The sequence below is a fragment of the Notolepis coatsorum genome, assembly GCF_963971535.1.
Source record: "Notolepis coatsorum genome assembly, chromosome: 11".
In the NCBI taxonomy this organism is placed as follows: Eukaryota; Metazoa; Chordata; class Actinopteri; order Aulopiformes; family Paralepididae; genus Notolepis; species Notolepis coatsorum.
Window position 1 is genome coordinate 13,258,766 of NC_140175.1, and position 14,740 is coordinate 13,273,505.

Here is a 14,740-nt window from a genome sequence, read left to right on the forward strand (position 1 = left end):
ATGCCTAGTAACAGACACACCATTTCTGACACTGGGGATAAATTCCCTGAGGTCCATAGATGCCCCTAGATACCAAGAACATGCAAATGGGCCTGTGTAGAAGTGGAGCAATCTTCCATTTACTTTAGGCGGATTTTCTGAAAATATAGTAGTTATTTGTCATGCAGATTAACACACACATGCGAGATGGGCGACCCACAGGAACACACACACAGTACACTGCAGTAACACTGCACTACTACACCACCGTGCCGCTGTATAGATTCTTTCTTTAGAAGACCATTTATACATTTTGAGGTGTTTTCTGTAATTGTATACATCTTTGTATAAAAGAAAAACAAGTAAGATTCTCAACCATGAATGTTTACAAATGTTTATTGAAATCATACGTAATCATTTATTAAATTTATTGTCATGTCAATATGTCATATTTACATCATTCAAAACAAATCAAATAAGATGTTTCTTTTCTGTACAGAAAAACAAACATTATACAGTACGACCAGTTTCGTTATACAAAAGTATATTTACATCTTACTATAATCAAGTTCAATACTTGATGCCTTCACATTCTGTGTACATTTGTGTTTTATTTACTGTACTTACAATAAAGTAATTTTTACTGTAAATTAATCCTGAGAAATATACTTTGATTCTTAAAAGCATGTACTATACAGACATTAATATAATAGTAATGTAATATTATAATATATTATAAAATAAAGTTTGAAGACAAAATTACATAATTATTCCAAGTGCTATAAACCGATATAAAATGCCATATGATACACCATGGTGTTGGAATGTTGATATTATCATCTACTACATTTTTACATTTATTACTGTACATTTTACTGTATATTTTAGAATGTATATACATATTCACATGTATATCCCTGACTGTATTTCTATTCTTATTTGTGATTTGTGATTTCTGACTACCTAAATGTTTATTGTGAGCGATCCTTAGTGCTGAATTTCCCTCTGGATCAATAAAGTATCTCTATTCCCTTCTATTCTATACTGCACACCTAGGGCGGGATCCACACATTTTCAATCAATCACCTGCGTGGTGATTGATTGATTGAACATTTTATTAACAGATTGCAGAATGGGTACCATACAGTACGGCTCAATACACACAATTGTTAAGGGGATGCAGACCAGAGAAAGACTTTCGTCTTATTTACATCAGGGTCGCCCATTTTCAATTGATAATGAATTATAAGTAAGGGTGCAATTAGCACCGTGCAATCCATTCTTTGTGGATCCCGCCCCTAGTCTTTTCAAGTGTGAACGGAAGAGCTGCAGAGCTTCTCACTCCGGTCACGACGAGCTGGAGATGATCCTCTTCAGCTTCAGCAGTTCCTCCCTGGTCAGGTGCACCACGGAGGGAGACGCGTCTGGACTATAGGCTGGGGCTTTAGGGCCTACATCGTCTCGGCCCAGAGCGAAGGGGCTCGAGTGCCTCTTCAGTTGGACCGGGAGAGGAGCCTGGCAGTCCCGGTCGTATGGATCCCAGCCATCTGTAGGGTCTGAGTAGTATGCCTGGCTGCCGTCCTGCTCGTCCAGAGGATAGGCATCCTGGCCGGACGCGCCTTTGAAAATGCCGCCCGATCGCATTGATGGTTTATAGCCGGGGAGATGGTAGGACAGCGTGGAATGATGATCACTGGTCGAGAAGAGGGTGGACGTGGGGCTTGTCATGTTTCTCTGCCTTGGGCTTAAGTCGTCAATAGCTGAGCCCCTATCCTGGTCTCGGCGAAGACTATGAAAGATCAGGTGGGCGCGGTTGCTCCTGGTGGCGGAGATATCCGAGTTAGAACTACCGTCTCTAGTGTCTACCCCCTGGGTAGGTATAGCGAGCGGAAAGGTCCCATGTCTGCTGGTAGAGGTCCTGTCTCTAGTGTCTACCTCCTGGGTAGGAATAGGGAGCGGAAAGGTCCTGTGTCTGCTGGTAGAGATCCTGTCTCTAGTGTCTACCTCCTGGGTAGGAATAGCGAGCGGAAAGGTCCCATGTCTGCTGGTAGAGGTCCTGTCTCTAGTGTCTACCTCCTGGGTAGGAATAGGGAGCGGAAAGGTCCCATGTCTGCTGGTAGAGGTCCTGTCTCTAGTGTCTACCTCCTGGGTAGGAATAGGGAGCGGAAAGGTCCCGTGTCTGCTGGTAGAGGTCCTGTCTCTAGTGTCTACCTCCTGGGTAGGAATAGGGAGCGGAAAGGTCCCGTGTCTGCTGGTAGAGGTCCTGTCTCTAGTGTCTACCTCCTGGGTAGGTATAGGGAGCGGAAAGGTCCCGTGTCTGCTGGTCCCACACAGCTTGAGCCACTTCTGCAGCACAGAGAGCGGGATCTGGATCTCCATCTTGTCTCCGTTATCCCCGGGGGGAGTGGGCGGTGCCTGCAGGCTGTGACTGACGGTCCTCTGGCGCATCCTGGGGATCTCCTCTTTCTCTTCCCCCGGCCAGTCGCTAAAGTCCCTCTTCCGAGAGCTGCGGATGTGGGTCATGGTGGTGGGGTTGACCTTCCTGTCGCACAGCAGCGACGCGGGGCTCGTGGACGCCGTCCCGAGGGCGCGGCCAGAGCCGGTGGGTGGGCTGCGGGAGGGCGACGCGGAGGCGGAGGTGAGGTCGATGACGTGGCACGCTCCGTCCCTCAGGTATTGTGGATATGGGGGGACTGAGCTGTACTTCCCCAGGGCTGCGTCTTTGTCTTGCGTGTCACACCCTTCGTCTTTAGCCACCCCTTTGGGAGGGTACAGAGGGGACGGTTGGTTCAGAAACTTGGGGTTCTTGCTGGCCGGAGGCGGGGTGAAGGAGGAGGCAGGGTGGCTGGTCGACTCCCTGCCCGGCCCTGTTCCCTTAACGCTAAGATTCAGAGGCTCGGCCAGCCCAGACGAAGACTTGTACTGCTCCGCCAGGTAACGCAAGTGCTCCAGAGGTTCCTTAGACCTCTCTGTCGAGGGATGGAGGTAAGAGACCTGGGGCTGGGGGACCTGGGAGACCTGGGGACCATCCGGGGGGGTCGACAGGGACGGAGAAATGGGCATGTAGGGTGGCAGGACCGGGTGGCTTGGATGATAGTAGTAAGGGTAGTGGACCGGCACAGGGACCATCCGCACATGGGAGCTTGGCAGGAAGCCGCGAGAATTCTGGAGGAAAGACAAAGTGGCCGGTCAGAGATAACGCTTAAAGTTATTGCACAATACATTGAAAAAAATTGGTATTACTGTCCGTTTTCTTTATTTCTTTTATTAGAACATAACGTCAACTCTGTCTGTCCAACAGATTCTGTTCAACTTTCTTAAATTTTTGTATAATGAATTAAAAACAGACGTAGACAGACGGACAGTTGATTAATGTAGCCGCGCATCAAAGATCTACAGATCAGTAGTTGAGTGTCATTTTGTAAAATGTTATGTATGTAATGAGTTTATTAGTCATGGGAAGTTTCCCATCACCACGGCAACCCTACTAGTTACTGTATATGAACTTTTTTTTTATTTAAATTTTTTTTAATACATAACCTCAATTACTTTTGCATGCAATTTTGTCATTTAGCTGATGCTTTTATCCAAAGCAACCTTACAAATTGTGAACAACGCAGGAGATGCTGGGTTCGATGCTGCGTTGCTTCCGGCTTGGCTGGTCGTTCATACTAATACAATTGGCAGTATTAGAGGGTGGGAAAGCCGGTGGGTGGGGATCGGACGTTGTGGACAGCGACTCCTACAGGTCGGTTGGTGCGCCTGTACAGCAGAATCAGGAAGTATCGGGGGCAGCGTGAGCCTCCCACGCGTTACTCCTCGCCACTGATCGCGCTGTACAGGTGAAAAGATGCGACAGCTCAGCTGCCTCCTCGTGTACCGGAGGGGACACATGATGCAAGGCTTCTGTCCACATTGCAGCCGACCAGTGGGAGGCATGGTCTAACGACGTTCGAGACAGGGGAGGGTAGAATTGCATAATACGAAATTGGGATGGAAGAAAAATAGAAAATGGGGAGAAAAGGTAGATAAAAAAAATTTAAAAAAATTGTGAACAACAAGTCAGCAGGAAGGGTACATCTCTGGCAGCTAAGGGTCAGTGGCGTTGTTCGTCAAATAGTGTTGAACTTTAGTGCTACAGTCTTGAGTGCATAGTAGTATAGATATATTAGCAATATAGGTAGTAGTATAAGTATAGTGGCATAGTAGTAAGGTACATAATAGTAAAAACTAAAAAGACAGACAAAGTAAGAGGGTTCGTTTTTTTCTGATATTATTTCAGATATTGTTTGAAGAGGTGTGTTTTTAGTTGACGGCGGAATCTTTGGCCGGATTTCAGCCGTCCTGATTGTGGTGGGGAGTTCGTTCCACCATTGTGGAGCGACGTCTGAGATATAAATGTTATTTATATTTTTATATATATTATTATTTTCGCCTATTTTACACAGTGTAAGGCTGTTAGGCCCTCTGCAACACACTGGAAACCTCTTTGAAACTCAAGCCAATTAGCCAAACTAATGATTGTTGATGCACACAGGTGGTTGTCAAGTCGTTTTTATGTCGGCAAAGCCAAGTATATAGTGTTTATATAGTGTTCGCTTATGCTATACTTAATTGCAGCTTAAACTGTTGACTTGACTCACCGTCATCCATACCAATCTAGCTAGCTAATGTTAAAACACTCCCTCAGGCATGCCTACTGTATGTGAGGCTGGGCCGGCGCTGATCCCCGAATCAAACACACCTTGACGTTATGTCAGTTCTGTTGTTGTTTCACATGCCTACTACTACTGTACGTCCCATGAAGTAGTTTGACAAATATTCTTTCTTTCTTTCTTTCTTTCTTTCTTTCTTTCTTTCTTTCTTTCTTTCTTTCTTTCTTTCTTTCTTTCTTTCTTTCTTTCTTTCTTTCTTTCTTTCTTTCTTTCTTTCTTTCTTTCTTTCTTTCTTTCTTTCTTTCTTTCTTTCTTTCTTTCTTTCTTTCTTTCTTTCTTTCTTTCTTTCTTTTTTAGACTAGTTGATAATTTAGTTAGTTAACTAAAGCTCCCACAGTACGGCTAATCATATCATCGTACAAGACACATCATTCTCATGGCTCGTCGTGACCAACGGATATCTCACACCACACACACACACACACACACACACACACACACACACACACACACACACACACACACACACACACACACACACACACACACATACGCACACACTATATAGTCCGCACAGCATTTAGTAGTGCACACTAGATAGTCCACACATAATTTAATAGTGCACACTAGATAGGCCACACAGCATGTCGCCTGTCTTTATTTATTTATGTATTTGTCATCGTCTTATTCAGATTCAGGCCTCTGTGAACGCGGCCAGCGTCCCCTCTGTGCGCGGGTGTGAGGTCACAGGGTGTGAGGTCACAGGGTGTGAGGTCACAGCAGTAGTACCTGGAGCAGCGGCAGCATCAGGGGCCTGCGCTTCAGGGGCCGGGGCCCGTCGTCTGGCTCCCTGCCGCCCAGCTGGTGCTGGTTGTAGTGCGACAGGACGCTCAGGAACTCCCCGCCCTTCACGTGGCACTCGTAGGGCAGCAGCAGCCTGCAGGGGGCGGTGACACAGAGCTAATGAAAACACGTGCAGCGCTCGAGCCGTGCTGACGGCGTGTTCATGGTGTGACACTTGACATGCGCTCGCACGCACGCACACAGAGACAGAGACACACACACATACAGACACACACAGAGACACACAGAGAGACACACACATACACACAGAGACAGAGACACACACATACACACAGACAGATACACACACATACACACAGACACACACAGAGACACACACAGAGAGACACACACAAATACACAGAGACACACAGAGACACAGACACACACACAGAGACACACACACACAGAGACACACACACACAGAGACACACACACAGAGACACACACACACAGAGACACACACACACACAGAGACACACACACACACACACGCACACACTCACACACACACACAGACAAACACACACAGACACAGACAGTGACACACACACACACACACACACACACACACACACACACACAGACACAGACACAGACACAGACACACACACACACACACACACACACACACACACACACACACACACACAGAGACACACACAGAGACACACAGACAGGAGTGTGTTCCTCCTCACTTCTCGTAGTGTCTGCGTGTGCAGGTGGCAGCGCTGGTGCTGCGGGGGTTTCCTCCCAGCGTGTTGTAGGTCTGCTTCCACAGCTGCTGCGCCGTCACCTGGGGGGGGGGGGGGGGGGGGGGGGGGGGGGTTAAAGCTGCTGTGAGCGACATGTCTCTGTTAAAGTAAGTGTTCAAATAATAGCTCTACGTTCCGACAGCCGTCACTGATACAGAGTGTCTGGTCAGTAACATGGGTCTCCCAGTCTACCCTCTGTCTCCCACTTCCTTCTACCCTCTGTCCCACTTCCTTCTACCCTCTGTCCCTCTTCCTTCTACCCTCTGTCCCTCTTCCTTCTACCCTCTGTCCCGTAGTGTTGTTTGCTCTCTTTGTGTCCCTATACATTTATATTTTACATTTAGTCATTTATCCAAAGCGAAGTCATCAGGAAGAGCACAACTCTATCAGCTGAGTAACAATGTTCATCAAAGTGTTGAGTGTTACAGTTCATTAGGACAAGTGCATGACAGTAAGGTTAGTTAGGGTTAGATTTTCTTTGTCTATAGCAGCTTACTGTGGTGAGTTGTCATAAATAACAGTTATTTAAAACATGGCAAGTGTTTTTTTTACCTGGTGATAGCCTCCAGAGTCGTTGACAGTCTTGTACATGACGAACAAATCAACTGCAAACAAAGAGAAAGAAGAATACACAGATAGTATTATTATTATTTAGATATTTTATTTATTTATGTATTCATTGAGTTTGAAAATTGACAAATTGATCCCCCTCACTACCTTTAAGGACTCTATCGCAGAGTTGTTTACACACACACACACACCTGATCAGATTTATTTTAGTTTGACTGAGGTCGCGTTGCAAAAAAATAAATCAGACCCGCATCTAATTTAGGACCACACTATGAAAGTGGGCCAAATCAGAATTGAAAAGATCAGATTCAATGGAGAGAAAAAAACACATATGAGCAAGAAAATGATGAATGATTCGGGCCACTTTTTGCCTACAGTGTGAACTTAGCCTTATTTTTAGGGATGCTCGATATTGGCTTTTTTACCGATACCGATATACCGATATTGTCCAACTCCGATATCAACCGATACCGATATATGCAGAGTTCCACCCCCATTACTTATTACATGGCGTTTTCACATTCGCCGAAATGCTTGCTTGTGATTGGTCAATAGCGCTCATCAGAGGTCCGATATTACTCGATAACGGTAACCTCTGCCGAACAATAATGACCGCTGTGCGCAGCTGGACCAATCAAGCCCCACTACAACACTGTATCAGTGCTGCTCAGCATACGCACAGCTGCACTCAGTCATGCAATCAGACCACAGACCTGCCGGCTGCCGATAATAATAATCACTTTATTTGGGCTGACAGAGCCACAGAACAACTGCGTCTGCATTTGATCTCGTCTTGTCGATGAATTAGGTATATTGTTAGTAAGTTAGCCATGTAATAAGCGGGATAATGTATAGCCTATACTCGGTCATTGTCGCAAAATAATTGACCTTCACTGACGTTAAAACACCTCTGCATTATCCCTTACATATCTCTTGTCGTGGAATTAACACAACATTATGCATACTTTTGACAATAAATAAAATCAGAATTAGTTCTTACTTGCTTGCCTGGGTAAATAAAGGTTATAGAAATGTAAAATATATATATATATATTTTTTGAAAACCGATACCGATATTTTCCGATATCACATTTTAATGCCAATATCGGCCGATAATATTGGACATCCCTACTTATTTTGATTTATGCAACTGATGGAGAATCAAATTCAAAGAGATGAGAAAACAAATGCTTCTTTTCTTTCCGTCTGTCTGTCTTTCTTTCTCTCCTTTGTGGTTCCACCACCACACTTTCTTTCTTTGCCATCGTCCTCTCTACCCACTCTGTTTGAATCCGAGGTGGGGGATTCTCTCGATGGGCGTGTCCCTCCTCTTCATGAAGAGGTAGAGATCTTTCAGGAAGGTCTCCTCCGTCATCTCCTCCGTCGCTCCCCTGGCTCTCTGCTCCCGCGCCGCCTCCCTCTCGTGGGCCATGATGACGCGAGCCTGACGACACACAGGGGGCACAGAGAACAACGTTTACACGTCGGCACCTCACTGGCGGCGGCAGGACACGTCAGGAAAACAGAGAGACTCATCAGACTCAGCTTATTTTAATAGGCCCTAATCATTTGGCATAAGATATTGATGGCTAAATTAATACTGTAACATTATTTAATTTCGGTGGTGACCGCCGTGTCATTTATGTATAATGTAGACCCTTTTTTTTGTGTATGTCAGCTCTTTGACTGCCAGAGTGGAGTGGACTCAACCTTGATGACTTGGACTCGGACTTGGACTAGAGTAATGGGGACTTGACTCGGACTCGACTCTAGCTCTTCTTTGGTGACTTGGACTCACACACACACACTACGTATCCTCACTTACACTCTCTCACACATACATACATACATACATACATACATACATACATACATACATACATACATACATACATACATACATACATACATACATACATACATACATACATACATACATACATACATACATACATACATACATACATACATAATACACTACAAAAAGTTAAAAGAAAAAACGTTTTGCAATATTCCAAACCCACTGTATATTGTATATTATTGTATATTATTACGTATTACCATTGTATTTTATTCGTATGACTTTTTTTTATCGTGTCTATTTTTTTTTTTTTTTTTACTTGTATTTTTGCACAATCTCTAGGCGGACATGGCCACCTACATTTCACTACAACTACATGTCTTGTGTATGTATGTGTGACAAATAAAACTCTTGAATCTTTGGGAAATTAGCTTATCGTCTTCTCCAGAGAGAGACAAGAAGATAGATACCAGTTTCCTCTCTGTGCGTTCAGTAGAAAGCTATCTGGCTGCATGTTAGCCTAGCTTAGCACAATGAGGAGAGTGTTAGTTGGACAATGCCTAAGCTAACCGGCCATGTCCGCTTCCATTCATTGTGCTAAGCATAGGCTAACATGCAGCCATTAATCCTCTTCTTGATGTGTTAAGTAACCGTTTCTTCCCAAGGGCCATTAGTCTTACTATGAGTAATATTAAAGGTAAACAGTGTACACAAGGTGCAGTATGACACCCAAGGCACCCTCACTGGCCTGATGTACTGTATGGCACGAGGTATGTCGTCCAGAGACACTGGAAGTCCAGTCACAGAAGCAAAAATTAGGTCAAGCACTCATTCATCTTCATACTCGCACCTACACACCTGTTTGCATACACATGCATGCACACACACGCACGCACACACACACACACACACACACACACACACACACACACACACACACACACACGCACGCACGCACACACACACACGCACACACAAAGAGCATTCATTCATTAGTATTTTTAGCTTATTTAATATAATCGTTTTTATTGTACTTTCATTATTTGACAATGACATAAAACAAAACAGTATACGAGACAAAACATATATGAATTTAACAGAACAAAACAATATACAGTATATATATATAATATATATATATACTGTATATACATACACACACACACACATATAAATACATATACACATACACACATACTCATATACGTGACATAGACAAGACAAGACAACTAATTAAACGAACACAGCTAATGTTTCATATTTTTGGTGACCCTGATTTGAACCCTTTCCGGCGTAAAGGGGGGCGGGGGGGGGGGTGCAATCCTGCGAGACATGATGGCGCTCTGATGGTGACGTAGCGACGGGTGTTAAAGGATGATACTATATGAGTAAGATTACAGGTAAACAGTGTACACAAGGTGCAGTACGACACCCAGGGCACCCTCACTGGCCTGATGTATGACGAGGTATGTCTTCCAGAGAGACAAGCAAACATGAGGTCAAGCACTCATTCATCTTCATACTCGCACCTAGACACACGCATCTGTTTGCATACACATGCACACACACACACACGCGCGCACGCACGCACGCACGCACGCACGCACGCACGCACGCACGCACGCACGCACGCACGCACGCACGCACGCACGCACGCACACACACACACGCACACACACACACACAGACACACACACACACAACACACACACACATACTTTCACCCCCCACTCCTCCCCTGTTAATTTTTTTTGTACATAGGCTGTGCATGTGTTTATTTGTTTATGTGTAACATAACCTTTATTTAGCCAGATAAAACATTAAGAACAGGTTTCTTATTTACAATGTCGATCTGGTCCAAGAGGCCCCAACAGGAATACACAATTTGTTATATATATATATAACAAATTGTGTATTCCTGTTGGGGCCTCTTGGACCAGATCGACATTGTAAATAAGAAACCTGTTCTTAATGTTTTATCTGGCTAAATAAAGGTATATAAAAAAAGGTGAAGTTTGATCTATACTGTATGTCCAGAATTCAAAAATAGAATTCTGAGAGAAGGTTCCAAAAACCATACAGCTGAAAGTGTTAAATAAAAGAAGCAATAGACTCACATGTATATTAACGTATTATCAATACTTTTGCTCAATACAAACTGCACACAGGACACTCTTAAATTAGACAAGCGTGTGTCCTTAAAATCATTTAGTGTTCTTATTGAAGACATGCTATGTATGGACTGTTCATGCTTCTCTTAGCTGTTAACTTAAAATGAATGTAAATTAATATTATTGTCTTTCATTTAGATTTTCTTTCTCCCTGCAAATTCATTTTAACATGATCTGTGCTTTTATGTATGTATGTATGTATGTATGTATGTATGTATGTATGTATGTATGTATGTATCAAATCAAATCATATAATGTACGGTAGCATTTTGACCAAACAGAGAGCTATATAGGATATAGGGGTTACTTTTTTTTTTAAATCTTTCTCCTCCTTCTTTTTCTGTTTTTTCTCCCATCCCAATGTTAGTCGTTATGACAATTCCCAATTCCCAATCCCCTTCCTGGTCGTTGCTCACTCTACCCCCTACCGTTGGTCTGGGAGGGCGGAGACTATCACATGCTTCCTCCGACATGTGTAGCCAGCCCACCGCTTCTTTTCACCTGGCAGCGCGGACTCTCCCTGGGAGAGTGTAACGTGTGGAAGGTCACACTACCTCTCCTAGATCCTTCCCTTGCTGTGCAGGCGCCCCGACCGAACTGTAGGAGTCGCTGTTTACAATGACCAGAACCCACCCACGCCGGCTTCCCACCCGCTAACACTACTAGTGTGGACGGTCGGCCAAGCCGGAGGCACCACAGCCGGATTCGATCCCACTGGCTCTGTGGTGGTAGACAGACGCTTAGTCCGCTGCGCTACCCGGCCGCCCTATAGGGGTTATTCTACACATGACAGATGACTCAATGTTTTCAGTTCACTGCTCGACTGATGATAGTCAAATACATCCCCTTCTTGACCATATAGATCAAACCTCTCCTCGTGTTTGCTCCTGTCACAGAGTGGAACCAAAGTTAACAGCCGGCCTCTTTTGTAAAAAGACATACCAATGATGTGACTCTTTAAAAAATAGTCATACCGCTGCCCTTCCTGGCGGGTAAATGCTGTTTTCTTGTTACGTGCCTCTAGAGGTATTTCTACTATATCACCCGCTGCCCGCTGGTATGGATGACGTGAGGGTGAAACCTTATGGACATTCCATTTCGTTTCAAACCTTTGTTTATTCTCGGGGGAAAGGCGTTGAGCTTTCCCTCTCATTTGTGGTTTGTGATCACAGACAAGAGAGAGGTCTTTCTAAATACTGTACTATGAAACAATGTTTCATGCAAAATTTGCAACACATGATATGTGTGAGAACTTGAAGCTTGTGGAGGTATTGAATGCATTCAATTAAGTGAAAAAGAACAACCTCAAAGGAATAAAGGTAATGAGTAATATATGCTGCAATAATGTACAAATGTACAGTTCTGTTTTTAAAGTGACCTTTTTGTAGTGTATTTGTGTGTGAGGTGCGTGAGAGAGTGTAAGTGAGGGTGTGTGTGTGTGTGTGTGTGTGTGTGTGTGTGTGTGTGTGTGTGTGTGTGTGTGTGTGTGTGTGTGTGTGTGTGTGTGTGTGTGTGTGTGTGTGTGTGTGTGTGTGTGTGTGTGTGTGTGTGTGTGCGTGTGTGCGTGTGTGTTCATGTGTGCACTCTTGGGACCCGAAGCATCAGCCAGTCACTTGAGCAGGTCAGACAGGGTCCATAGTTCCAATCTAGCAACAGTGTGATATAAGGTGGCAATTTCCCACCAATGGCCTTAAAGATAAACATGCAAAATGTAATATGGAATATGAAGACATCGTTTTGCAAGATGCATATGGCAGGATACAATAATAATAATAATAAATGAACTGCAATAAATGAGTTGCTTTACAACCTCACATTCACCCGTTCACTCACACACTCACACATCGAAGGCGGAGGCGACCATGCGAGGTGCCGACCTGCTCATCGGGAGCAATTAGGGGGTTAAGTGTCTTCTTGCTCAAGGACACTTTGAAACGCTACCGGGATGAGCCGGAATCGAACCGCAACAACGATGAGACGAAGAGAATGTCCTCACAGGACCATGCAGATCTTAATTCGTACCTTCCGTCGTATCCGTTGTAACCGTGACTCGGATTGAAATCGACTGGTCAAAGAAAACCAAATCGAAGAAGAGTCCATTCTATTCTATTCTATTCTATTCTATTCTATTCTATTCTATTCTATTCTATTCTATTCTATTCTATTCTATTCTATTCTATTCTATTCTATTCTATTCTATTCTAACCTTCTTGTACTATCATGCACTCTTCCTAGTATACTAATATGTCTTTACTACTATGCACTCAGCACTGCAGCACCCAAGTTTGATGAGCATTGTTACTCAGCTGAAAGAGTTGTACCCTCTTCCTGCTGACTTAGTCGTACAGAACTTGTAACTCGATCAAATGACTGGATGGTTCTTAGGGTCCCTCAAGTTGGTTCTGATCTAGGGAAGACATGCTTTTTCCTTTGATGCCTCTAACTCTTGGAATGTCCTCCAACTCTCTCTCTGAAGTTGGAGGTTCTCCCTTCCCTTGGAATGTTTAAACGTGATGATTTCAGACCATTGTGTGACTGACTACCTGTAACTGTTCTAACAGATTTGTTTAATGATTTTAAAAGGTTTCTTTTAATTTGGACTCTGTTGTGTTTATTTTTTTCTGTGAATATTGCTTTTTTTATGTACCGTTTACATTTGTACAATCGTCGTGCAAAGGTTACGATTTTAAATAAAGGTTGAAATGAAATGGAAAAAAATAAATGTAAACGTATTCTGAATTTCATCTGAGAAACAGGGTCGTTTCTAGTTTTCAGCGTTGCTCACCTGTGTTACCGGCGACGGTACGGGACGGTCTCGAGGCCTGCCGACCACAGGGTTCAGGGTCAAGCTCGGGGGTGGGGGGTTTTCGGGCGACTCCTCCGGTCTTTGCGGCACCTCTGTCACCTGCACCTGTGAGTCTTCTACAGTAAGTGATGCCAGAGGAGGTAAATACTCACGTCTTCCTGCCGGGAGGTATATAGTCAGACCTGTTGGACCTGCTCAGGACGCGTGTCATAATTCCACATATAATTAGACGGAAATAAAAGACAATTGCAGGGTCACATTTATAGGACACAAGTATTTAGTTTTACTATGAATTCATTCATATTTGATTTGATTTGATTTTTATTTGCCTCGAACATAGAAACATAAAACAAGTTTAAAAAACAAAAAGGTAAATAGTCAAAGACTATTTCCATACAATAAGTGTTCAAGAAGGAACAGGGGGAAGTTAAACAACTTATCAAGCCCTGCCCCTTCCTTACAATATTTGACATTATAATTTAATACAAATAAAAATAATATAACAAATAATGAAAAACTGTTTTTTATATATCCAAATATCCAAATGAGAAAAAATAATAGGCAGTCACATTACTGCTCAAGCTCCTCTCTCTTATACGTGTCCATAAGTGCTTGTTTATAGCTAACTTTAAATGTATTGATATTTTTGCTTAATTTTATACTCGCATCCAGACCATTCATATGAAAATTAACTATAGTAAAAGTTTTTTTTCCTTCTTCAGCAAATAATATAGTAATACCATAATATGTCTATAGTAAAACCACAATACTAATAGTGATTCGCCTTTTCTATTCCACAATAGAAATACTATGGTGAATCACTACAATTTCTGTGTATGAAAAAAAAAAGAACAGTCATAACACAACTATCATATTTCTGCCGTAGATCTCAGGGTGTACTAAAACACAGGAACGCTATTGTGAATGACTATCATATTTCATAAATCTCAGGGTGTACTAAAAACACAGGAATACTACCGTTTTTATCACTAGTTAATTTCCGTGTGGGTTGCTTGCGTTTGACAGCCTATACTAAATATCTATTATCGATCAATTTGTTCTGAATAACAACTTCATGGAACAATAGTAATAAGCAGGTGTACCTGTAATACCTTTACGTCTTAAGAACATTCCGAAGAGGCATAATAATAACCCTGTTT

The 14,740-nt window shown here is 43.2% G+C and overlaps 1 protein-coding gene across 1 annotated transcript; it reads right to left on the minus strand.

Annotated features, from left to right (window-relative positions):
- Positions 1-359: 359 nt before the first annotated feature.
- arid6 (AT-rich interaction domain 6) lies at positions 360-13,691 on the minus strand. Its single transcript, XM_084324379.1, has 6 exons — positions 13,560-13,691; positions 8,084-8,246; positions 6,785-6,837; positions 6,176-6,273; positions 5,424-5,571; positions 360-3,144 (listed from the first exon to the last, which is right to left on the minus strand). Exons 2-6 carry the CDS (start codon positions 8,232-8,234, stop codon positions 1,327-1,329), a joined length of 2,268 nt encoding a protein of 755 aa, XP_084180505.1. The 5' UTR covers positions 8,235-8,246; positions 13,560-13,691; the 3' UTR covers positions 360-1,326.
- Positions 13,692-14,740: the final 1,049 nt, after the last annotated feature.